Source organism: Mobula hypostoma, chromosome 23, assembly GCF_963921235.1.
Source record: "Mobula hypostoma chromosome 23, sMobHyp1.1, whole genome shotgun sequence".
Lineage (NCBI taxonomy): Eukaryota > Metazoa > Chordata > Chondrichthyes > Myliobatiformes > Myliobatidae > Mobula > Mobula hypostoma.
In genome coordinates this window covers 53829542-53841766 of record NC_086119.1, presented here as the reverse complement: position 1 = coordinate 53841766, position 12225 = coordinate 53829542, and the positions used below count along the sequence as shown (strand labels likewise).

At 42.4% G+C, this 12225-nt stretch overlaps 1 protein-coding gene across 2 annotated transcripts in view; it reads right to left on the bottom strand.

Moving 5' to 3' along the window:
* The window catches only part of LOC134336922 (protein phosphatase PTC7 homolog), a 108866-nt gene that overhangs the window by 21066 nt on the left and 75575 nt on the right, over nt 1-12225 (bottom strand). Inside the window, exon 5 of one of the 2 annotated variants that reach the window (XM_063031570.1) lies at nt 6397-6931. The exons of the other annotated variant lie outside the window; for it this stretch is intronic. Within the exon in view, the coding sequence (XP_062887640.1) occupies nt 6908-6931 (24 nt within the window). The 3' untranslated portion in view covers nt 6397-6907. Of the gene's footprint in view, nt 1-6396; nt 6932-12225 lie in introns of those variants that run through there. 2 annotated transcript variants of the gene reach the window in all.

Below are 12225 nucleotides of genomic sequence, written 5' to 3'. Positions count from 1 at the left end.
TTTCTCTGGAGCATCAGAGGGAACCCAAACAGACATAAAATTATGTGGGCTACTAATAGTGTAGGTAGTCATCTTTTCCCCCACAGTGCAGTTACCCTAAAGGACATAGGCTTAAGATAAGAGAGGGAAAGTTTAAGGGAGATTTATCTTGATCAACACAGAGTGTGATAGGTGTTAGTTTGATTAGCAGCCCTCAGACATCGCTAAACATTCAACCCCTCCACTACCAGTACACAGTGACTGCACAATGCACCAAGGTCACCGATCAACCAAATGAAGATGGTTGGGTTGGACATTTCTGAGAAGCTCCTGTACTTGTACATCACAATTGCTGTCAATACCCTCTTAACAACCATAACTATTTTCTTTGTCTAAGAGACATTCTAGTTCCTGGATGTCTGTGAATTTCAGTTTAGTTACCATTCCTTGATATCTAAATAATACCTTGTTCCAACAGCAGTCATTCCTACATTAGATTAAAGATAGGTGAACCAAGCCTGAGAATCCCAGTGACCCGAATCTAAACAGATGAAAAAGGAGGGTTTTGTCCAGCCTCTTTGACAACTCAACAGCCCATTTATACAAAGCAGCCTGGTGCATCACTTTGAAGCACTGATTGAACCCCATGAACTTCAGATCATGCTTGTTTTGAAGAGCCCTTGAGATCTGATGAACTTGAAGAGGGCAGAGGAGTAAGCTAAGTTGTTGGCTACTTCAAAGCAGGAACATTTGGGGGAATCAAATAAATGATTATGTTGTTCTCCATGAACTGAATTCATGGGGTAGCAACAGTTTCAAAAGGAAAACATTTTGATGTTGAAATTTAGTTTTCAACTATCAAGGGTGGGGCCTCTCTGATTGGATATTTACAGAGCCAGATTGAAACTTGTTTTGCAATATGGGAAGAGAAGCCTTCTTGTTACAGTTATAGGCACACCACCAGTCACTCAACCAATGGTCAACCTCTCGGTATGCAATTTTGGTTCTGTGCCTCAGCAGTTCCTGCAATAAACGGAATGGCAAAAATAAACACAAGGTGGTTCTTCAGTAACATTGGTTCACGTGCTGGAAAATGGGATTAATACGGGTGGATGCCCGTTGGTAGATGTGGACATTATGAGCTAGGTGCCCTGCTTCCATTGCATACCTGCATGCACCATTTTACACAAAGCTATGCTCCCTGCTTTAAAAGGCAGAAGTACAAAGCAATGCAATACTTAGCATAAAGCTCTGAAAAGCAGCTGTCTTGTTCAGCTTTCTCACTGAACTGACACTTCCCAACCACCAAAAAAGGGAGGAAGCACTGTGCAGGGTGCTAAAACTGCCTTCCAGACATGAGAAGAGAAAGCCATTTATTTTATTTACTCTAGTGAACTGTAATACAATTATTCCTCTGCCCATTGCCCCAATTATAGCAAAACCGTGATGACAAGACCCTGTCCAGATAGATTTACAACAAACCACCACCCATTAGGGCAAGCAAAGTAATGGGTAGAGGAATGTACTCTAGACTTATCCATGTAGAGCTCACGATCTAAACTAATGGAGACAAGCATAAGTTCAGCAACAAGTTAACAACTCATTATTGTTTTCAGTGGCTAATTTAGGGGCATAAAGGTTAGACAGTGGTAAGGTCAGAAAAGTGCAGACATGGCTTCTGCTCTCTTTATTCCCATTAGTAGTACAATGCAGTACAATCACATTGCTTGGCCAAGAGTAGCACATTACCTCTTCCATAGCAGCCCCTTAGCCCGCAAGAGAGAGCACGTTGCAATATTTAGATTGTGCAGAAAATATGGCTGAGGTGCCTTTGAGGATATGATTAGATTGCAAGTAGATGGCGTAGAGATAACAAAAAATCCTGCTGTTTTTGAAAGTTGATAGAAATCAAAAAGTTCACAGCATTCGGAAGCTTCTGCCAATTTGGCTCTGCTTAGATAATAACCTTCCTGATATTCATTGATCCTCTGTACGTCATGTTAGGAATACTTTGTCTGAAAACAAAACTGCAGGCTGGCCCTGTGGCAGATTCAAATGGTGATGTAAATACACCAACATATGGAAACTTAGTTTAAGAGATGGACAGGGCAGAATTCTTAATACATTCGGGTTTTGATGCTTTAGGAATGATAGAGGGGCCGGCTGGTGGTGCAATGACATCAGCGCCAGACTCTGGTATGGAGGTTCCCGGGTTCGAACCCAGTCGGGTCCACTCCCGAGTACGCTATCCGTCCGTGCCGGGTTGAGTGTCGAGATCGCAACTCGACCTGGTAAAATAAAGGGAAGAATACGGCGAAAATGTCTGCATGAGGAGTGGTGTGCCACACTGTCTCTCTCTCTCTCTCTCTCACTCTCGCTCTGCGCCTTGTAAAGGCATGAAAAAGACATCGTCCCACCAACATTGCACACACACGCACGCATGCAGACACACGTGCACAGATGCACATGCAAAAAAAAAGGAATGATGGAGACGGAGATAAAAAATGGTAATGGTGGGGTTGGGAGGCAAGAAGGGACAGCTGTACTCAAGGAACATAATGGAGAACTCATTCATTAAATCTATATGGGTAGAGCTCAAAAATAAAAATGTGCAATCATTCTGATGGTATTATACTAAAAACCCAATGGCCTCCAGGATATTGAGGAATACCTATGTGGGAAAATTAAGGATAGGTTTAAAAATACCAGCTCTTTTGTCGTAAGTATTTTCAAATTCTCCAGTATGGACCTCCTTAGTGAGAGGTTTAGACATAGAAACACAGAAAGGTAGAAAGCCTACAGCACAATACAGGCCCTTCAGCCCACAAAGTTGTGCCAAATATGTCCCTACCTTAGAAATTACTAGGCTTACCCATAGCCTTCTATTTTTCTAAGCTCCATGTACCTATCCAAAAGTCTCTTAAAAGACCCTATCGTATCCGCCTCCAATACCGTTGCCGGCAGCCCATTCCATGCACTCCCCATTCCCTGAGTAAAAAACTTACCCCTGACATCTCCTCTGTGCCTATTCCCCAGCACCTTAAACCTGTGTCCTCTTGTGGCAACCATTTCAGCCCTGGGAAAAAGCCTCTGACTATCCACACGATCAATGCCTCTCATCATCTTATACACCTCTATCAGGTCACCTCTCATCCTCCGTTGCTCCAAGGACAAAAGGCCGAGTTCACTCAACCTGTTTTCATAAGGCATGCTCCCCAATCCAGGCAACATCCTTGTAAGTCTCCTCTGCACCCTTTCTATGGTTTCCACATCCTTCCTGTAGTGAGGCGACCAGAACTGAGCACAGTACTCCAAGTGGGGTCTGACCAGGGTCCTATATAGCTGCAACATTACCTTAAACTCGATCCCACAATTGATGAAGGCCAATGCACTGTACACCTTCTTAACCACAGAGTCAATCTGCGCAGCTGCTTTGAGTGTCCTATAGACTCGGATACCCAAGATCCCTCTGATCCTCGACACTGCCAAGAGTCTCACCATTCATACTATATTCTGCCATCATATTTGACCTACCAAAGTGAACCAACTCACACTTATCTGGGTTGAACTCCATCTGCCACTTCTCAGCCCAGTTTTGCATCCTATCAGTGAACCGCTGTAAGACAGCCCTCCACACTATCCACAACACTTCCAACCTTTGTGTCATCAGCAAACTTACTAACCCACCCCTCCACTTCCTCATCCAGGTCATTTATAAAAATCATGAAGAATAAGGGTCCCAGAACAGATCCCTGAGGCACTCCACTGGTCACTGACCTCCATGCAGAATATGACCCGTCTACAACCACTCTTTGCCTTCTGTGGGCAAGCCAGTTCTAGATCCACAAAGCAATGTCCCTTTGGATCCGATGCGTCCTTACTTTCTCAATAAGCCTTGCATGGGGTACCTTATCAAATGCTGGGGCAGACGGGGCAGAATTTGTTTAGGCGCATCCAAGAGGTTCTTTATATCAGTGAGAAGACAGGCGGTTCTGGATCCGGTATTGGGAAAAAGGCCTACTCAGAGGGAGAAGAGTTAGAGAAGATTGATTATAATTCCTTAAATTATAAGATTGTTATCGATAGGATACTGTACATCTTAAACGGGGACAACTCTTTTTCCCTTTCTAGGAAGAAGGAGAGCCTGTGATATGTCGAATTACTGGGTGAATGAGTAGTCTTTGGGGCACTGCAAGTCTGTGTCTTTGTTGATGCTTTGCTACACGCTTGAGTGCTTGGCGGGGGGGCGCCGATGCTTTTATTTTGCTGGTGGGAGAGGGGGGATCATTGCTTTGTTGCTGCTTATGCGTGGGTGGGGGGAGCTGGGGGGTCTTCAAGGTTCTAACATTTAAATGTCATTCACTCTTTGGAGCACTCCTCTGTTTTCCTGGATGTCTGCAAAAAAAAAGAATTTCAGGATGTATTTTGTATATATTTCTCTGATATTAAATGTACCTTTGAAACCTTTGAAATATGAACCCTGCGGAAGAGTATCACAATGGAGTAGGACAAACTACATGAGTACGAGATAGGAACTTGGGACAGTTAATTGGGAACATCTGTTTTTGGCAAGGCTGCAATGGACATATGGAGTGTGCTTAAAATCCATTTGCACAGAGTACAGAAAATTATGGACAAGAATGATGAGGAAACCTTGGATGTCATGAGAGGTGTTGAATTTAGTCAAGAAGAAAATGGAAGCATATGTAAAATCAAACATAGCCCTTCCCTAGAACAATATGATTGACTCTTGACTTCACACACCACCTTAGTGTGACTTTGCATCTTACTGTCCACCTGCACTACACTTTCTCTGTCTGCAACACTATTCTGCACAATTGTTCTGATCAGGGATAAAAGAAGAATCATGTGCCTGGAATTGGAGGAGATAGGGGAGGTAATTAATGAATACCTTGTTTCAGTATTCACCTGTGAGAAGGACCTTGAAAATGTGAGGTCAGCATAGAACATGTTGATATGTCATTGTCAAGAAAGAGGATGTGCTGGATCTTTTGAAAAACATTATGATGGATAAGACCCTAGAGCTGGATAGGATATAACATTGCCACACCTTTAGAAATTATCTTTGTGACTGAGGTAATGCCAGAGGACTGGAAGGTGGCAAATGTTATTTCATTGTTTAGGAAATGTGTTAGTATAAAAGCAGGTATTATAGACAAGTGAGTGCTGCGTTAATGGTGGGCAAGCTATCGGAGAGGATTCTTAGAGACGGGATTTACAAGCGTTTGGAGAAGCACAGTCTAGTTATGGATAGTCAACGTGGCTTTGTGAGGGGCTGGTCAGTCCTTGTGAACCTGATTGGATTCTTTGAGGAAATAACGAAACATACTGATGAAGGCAGAGCAGTGGATGTGGTGCATATGGATTTTAATAAGACATTTGACAAGGTTCCCCATTCAGAAAGTTAAGGAGGCATGGGAACCAGACGAGCCTGGCTGCTTGGATTCAGACGCAAAATGCTAGTGGAACGCAGCAGGCCAGGCGGCATCTATAGGAAGAAGTACAGTCGACATTTCGGGCCGAGACCCTTGACTACTTCTTCCTGTAGATGCTGCCTGACCTGCTGCATTCCTCCAGCATTTTGTGTGTGTCGCTTGAATTTCCAGCATCTGCAGATTTCCTCATGTTTGCTTGGATTCAGAATTGGCTTGCCCACAGAAGACAATCAATGTTCATACATTCTGCCTGAAGTCGGTGACTAATGGTGTTCCACAGAGATCTGTTCTGGGTCCCCTGCTCTTTATGATTTTTAAATGACTTAGATGAGGAATTTAAAGGATGGGTTAGTAAGTTTGCAGATGATAGAAAGGTCAGTGGAGTTATGGATTGTGTAGAGGGTTGTCATTGGTTACAATGGGACATTGATATGATGCAAAGCTGGACTGAGAAGTGGCAGATGTAGTTCAATCTGGAAATGCGAAGTGATTCACTTTGGAATGTTGAACTTAAAGGAAGAATAAATGGTTAATGGCAGGATTCTTAATAGCGTGAAGGAACTGAACAACATCCAAGTAGATGAGGACAAAACAATGATCTCATTTGACATCACCTCTCTGTTCAACTCCATCAATCCGAGCCTAGCCAAAGAAATTTTAATAGATCTGTTCTCCAATGAAGAACCAAACAGTGGGAGACTAAGCAAGGACAGTATGTGCAAACTGGCAGAGTTCTGCTTATGCACTTACTTTAACAGCATGCTTTACGAACAGCTGAAAGTAACAGCAGTGGGTTTGCCCATCTCCAGGTTCATAGTAGAGACCGTCATGCAAAATTTAGAAAAGACGGTGTAGCCAATTACAAACCCTAGAAGTTGGGTTCATTACATTATGGCGACAATAAAGTATGAAGTATAAAGTATCCATAAAGTAAAGTATACCATTGATGATGATGATTGTGAAGACACACAGTCCTCTTTTATTGTCATTTAGTAATGCATGCATTAAGAAATGATACAATATTTCCTCCAGTCTGATATCACAAAAACAGGACAAACCAAGACTGAAAAAACTGACAAAACCACATAATTATAACATATAGTTACAAACTGTGTAACAATACCATAACGTGATGAAGAAGTCCGTGAGCACAGTAAAGTTCAAAGTCTCTCAAATGTCCCACATCTCACGCAGACGGGAGAAGGAAGAAAAACTCTCCCTGCCATGCCGACCACAATCCGACTCTGAGTCATCCGAAAACTTCGAGCTCTGATCAGCTCTCCGACACTGAGTACTGAGCGCCATCTCTGTCTGAACGATTCGACCTCCTTCTCGATCGCCAAAAGCAGGCAAGGCCGGGGATTTGAGGCCTACCCTCCGAAAGATTCCCAACCTCACAGTAACAACAGCAGCGAACGGGCGTTTCAGAAATTTCTCCAGATGTTCCTCTGTGGTTTCATGTCCATTCTCCATCAAATCAGAATTGTCCACGGCCCCTATTTAACAGATACCACATCATTTTTCACTGGAGAGCTGCGCACGCGCAGGCGCGCTGCCATCGTCTCCTCCCACCTTTGTCATAGTAAAATGCAGTGAACTTGAGATAAGTTATAAACTAATCACAGTTTTGGGCTCCATATCTCAGAAAGGATGTGTTGACATTGGACAGTCCAGAGGAGGTTCACAAGGATGATTCCAGGAATGAAGGGATTAACATATGAGGAGCATTTGGCAGCTTTGGGCCTGTACTCACTGGAATTTAGAAGAAAGCAGGGGGATCTCATTGAAACCTACCAAATGTTGAAAGGATTAGATAAAGTGGATGTGGAGAGGATGTTTCTTATAGTGGGGGTGTCCAGAACTAGAGGGCACAGCCTCAGAATTTAGGGGCAACCCTTTAGAACAGAGGTAAGGAGGAATTTTTTTCAGCCAGTGAGTAGTGAATCTGTGGAATGCTCTGCCACAGACAGCTGTGAAGGCCAAGACCGTGGGTATATTTAAAGTGAAAATTGATCGTTTCCTGATAGTCAGGACATCAAAGGTTATGGCAGGTGCATGGGTTTGAGTGGGATCCCCGATCAGTCATGTTGGAATAGCGAAGTAGACTCGATGGGGTGAATGGCCTAATTCTGCTATGTCTTATGTGTTCGACGATATTAAGTACAGAATGGAAACAGAAACTGACTGAAAACCAGCATTCATGGACATTCTTGTCAGTAGAAACACAGACGACACATTGGCAACGTTTATTGTAAGGGAACACATACTGATCAGAGCAACGCACACAAAATGCTGGAGTAACTCAGCAAGCCAGGCCACATCTATGGACTGCCGAAGGGTTTCAGCCCAAAACGCCAACTGTACTTTTTCCCATAAATGCTGCCTGGCCTGCTGAGTTCCTCCAGCATTTTGTGGGTGTTGCTCAGATTTCCAGCATCTGCAGATTTTCTCTTGTTTGTGGTCTGACATACAGATCAGACCTAAATTATCACACCAACAACCCAAATGCACACAAGAAGAACTGTATCAAAGCTTTGATCTGAAAAGCAGAGACACACTGCAGCACAGCAGAGCTACAGAATAAAGAGGAGGAACATCTCTTTAAAATATTCATACAAAATGGATACCCACAGAATTTCATACAATGATGCCTACGAGGTTGACAATGCATCAAACAAGAAGCAACCAAATGGATTGTCCTTCCATACTTCTGAAATATCTTGGAAAAGAAGGCCCAGCTGCTCCAGGAACATAGAATTTCAGTTGCACATAAGCCAACCACAACATTTGGGAGAGTATTTTGCAGACCAAAAGAATGAACCAAGCTGTTAGACAGGACCAATGTGGTCTACAAAATCCAATGCGGCAAATATTACATCGCCCAAACTGGAGAAAACGATCCACACGGATCCATGAACATCAACTGACTGTAAAGCCGTGTGATCAACTCTCCCTCACCCATGAAGACAGAAAGGGACACAAAATTCAACGAGTCATCAGTGAAAGTCATGGCACAAGCAAACACGCAGCATGCAAGGGAATTGCTAGAAATGTGGTTTTCAGTGAACAATTCCGTAAACAAACACGTAGACCTCGATCCCACTTATGAACCAATTCTTTTTTTTTAAATTTTATTTTTTTATTTGGATAAGGAGTTCACAATTATCATGTACTTTTTTCACACATATAACCTTTTCCATTTTTTATATGTATAAAACTACAATTATTTATACATTCTTAAGTACACATTGAGATGATATAAAAGCAAAATAAACATTTAAATAGATAATTATGTACTGTGGTAAATCTAACCTATTAGGCTAAGTAATGAAATTAGTTGTTAAGAAAAATGGTAATAATAGTTTCCATACAACCCTTCTGGACCATTTCCACTGGTCCAAAATGTTGCATACAAGCCTATATACCAACCATTGTAGGTGTTTATATCCCAATTTGTTCGTGCTTGTTCCTGCCCGCAGACATAATTATCCAATCCCTATGTACTTATTTACTTAATTTTTTCATTTTTTTTATCCCTTTCCCAAATCTTTCCCTTTACTTGTGTTAATTCTCTATTTTCCAAAAAAAAACAACAAACATTTAGACTAGGGGTGCTTACGTTAGCAATATTACTGTGTTGATGAGAACAGCAATATAAATCATTAGGAGAGTCATCTAAAGTCTGCTCGCATTGGGGTTATATATTCAATCCATTTATTCCAGATTTGATAAAATGTTTCTTTTTGAGTTCTCAGGGAGTAGGTCAACTTTTCCATTTTAAATATTTCCAAGATAATTTCGTACCAATCTTCTAATGTAGGTGGTATTGGATTTAGCCATTTTCTAGTGATTGATTTCTTACTTGCCGCTAAGAGGGCCTGCAGCAACTTCATATCTTCCTTCTGTTCAAGGAACAATACATGCCCCCCACTTATGAACCAATTCAGGCAAAATTTTAGATCACAACACACGAAATTTGCCACACAACCAATCAGCGACAAGATTTCCTCCCCACATCACAACTGAGCTTATGAAATGGCGACCATTCAGTTGATTAACAAGTATATAAAGGCCAAGCATTTGGGGAACACACCATTCCCATGGGGGATAGGAATTAAAATGGTTGGCTACCTTGGCAAGTAAGATTAAAGAGAATCCAATACAAACATCAGGAGCAAGAGGATAACTAGGGAGCGGGTATGACCACTCAAGGATAAAGAAGCAACATTTACTTGGACGCAGATGATGTGGCTGAGGTCCTTAATGAGTACATTACATCAGTATTTACCAAGCAGAAAGACAAGCAGGGTAGGGAGATCAGTGCTGAAAGTATTAATATACTAGAGCATTTTGAAATTAAGGAGGAGGTAGTGTGGGATATCTTAAAGAGCATTGACGTGGATATCTCTAAGGCCTACTGGAATGTTCTTTAAATGCTGTAATTTGATTCGTCTCTACCACTTCCACATACACATATCACCCTCTTTCCTCTCTTGCTTTAAACCTTTGCCCTCTAGTTTTAGACTCCCTGAGAAAACCCTGTAACCATTCACCTTATCTGTGGCCACCTGATCATGTGTAGTCACGGCCATTAAACAGTGGAAGTGTGTCAGGCACCGGAGCCTCCCTGTCCTCAGTGATATCAGAGCCAGGCACTTATGCAGGTGTAGTTGTCAGGGACACAGGAGGCCTCCCTGCTTTCCCACGTCCCAGAAGAGAAGCATATCCTGCATGGCACCCGCACTGCTCCAAAGGTGCAATAAGAAAGAAATGAGAAAAATTAACTGAAAAAATATATTACCTACAGCTTCCATCGAAGCCTTTATAAGCCAAGGCCTCAACTCCCCACTCTAACACTGGCCCACTCATGCAATGGCTGCTCTGATAAACGTAACTCCTTTTTGTTGGTCTTTGCCAAGTGCCTAATTATGCACAATCGAACCTCTCATCAGGAACTCTGGCATGCAGAATGTCAACACTGCCCCTGCTCGCTTCTTTTGAAATCTTTCTCCTGCTACGCAATCCAATGTCTCCTCGGGAACTGTGCAGTTCAGAATTAAAAATTTCTAATACTAGGGACATGTAAATAAGGTGAGTTCAAAGGAGATGTGCAGAACAAGCTTTTGTTTGCAGTGAGTGGTGGGTGTCTGAAGTGCTGCCAGGGATTGAAGTGGCAGCAAACATGAATGACTTTTAGATAGCTACTTGAATGGAAGGCTATGGATTTGTGTAGCAGAGGGACTAGATTAGTTAGGGTTTTAATCATTAATTTAATTAGTTTGGCACAGCATCCTAAGCTGAAAGCCATGTTTCTGTGCTGTACTATCCTATGTTTTGTATAGTTTCCTGAAAGTGGTGACTGAAGGTGATGATAATAGCATTTGGTGTGCACTGAGTATGGGAGCTGAGGTGTTATTTTAAAGTTGTACAAGTAAAGATGTCACTCAGCTGGAAAGTGTTGGAAGATACACATGAATATTGCCAGACTTGAGGGCATGAAATATAGGGAGAGATTGAACAGGCTAGCACTTTATCCCTTGGAACATAGGAGACTGAGGAATAAGACCATAAAACCATAAAACGTAGGAGCAGAAGCAGGCCATTCAGCCCATCAAATCTTTTCTGCCATTCCATAATGGCTGATCCCATTCAACTCCATACACCTGCCTCCTTTGATGCCCTGACCGATCAAGAAACAATCAACTTCCACCTTAAATATACCCATGGACTTGGCCTCCAGTGCAGTCTGTGGCAGAGCATTCCACAAATGCACTACTCTTTGTCCACAAAATTCCTCCTTACCCCTGTTTTAAAAGGTTGCCCCTCAATTTTGATGCTGTACCCTCTAGTTCTGGATACTCCCACCATAGGAAACATCCTCTCCATATCCACTCTATATAATCCTTTCAACATTCGGTAGGTTTCAATAAGATCCCCCCATATTGTTCTAAATTTCAGTGAATACAGGCCCAAGGGTGACAAACACTCTTCATAGGTTAACCCTTCATTCCCAGGATCATCCTTGAGAACCTCCTTTGGACTCTCTCCAATGTTGACACACCCTTTCTGAGATATGGGGTCCAAACCTGTTGACAATACTCCAAGTGCGACCTGACTAGTGTCTAGTAAAGGCTCAGCATTATCTCCTTTTATATTCTATTCCCCTTGAAATAAATGCCAACATTGCATTTGCCTTCTTTACCATACACTCAACCTATAAATTAACCTTCTGAGAGTCTTGCATGAGGACTCCTAAATCCCTCTGCACAGCTGATGTTTGAAACTTCTCCCCATTTAGATAATAGTCTGCACTATTGTTCCTTTTACCAAAATGCATTATCGTACATTTCCCAACACTGCATTCCATCTGCCACAATTTGTCTAAGTCCTTTTGCAATCGCATTGCTTCCTCTGCACTACCTACCCCTCCACCTGTCTTCGTATCATCTGCAAATTTTGCCACAAAGCCATCAACTCCATTACGCAAATCAATGACAAACAATATGAAAAGTAGTGGTCCCAATACTGGCCCCTGAGGAACACCACTAGTCACTGGAAGCCAACCAAAAAATACCCTGCTTATTCCCACTCGCTGCCTCCTGCCTGTCAGCCATTCCTCCATCCATGCCAGTATCTTTCCTGTAATGCCATGGGATTTTATCCTGTTAAGCAGCCTCATATGTGGCACCTTATCAAATGCCTTCTGAAAATCCAAGTAAATGACATCCACCGCTTCTCCTTTGTCCACCCTGCATATTACTTCCTCGAAGAACTCCAACAGAATGGTCAG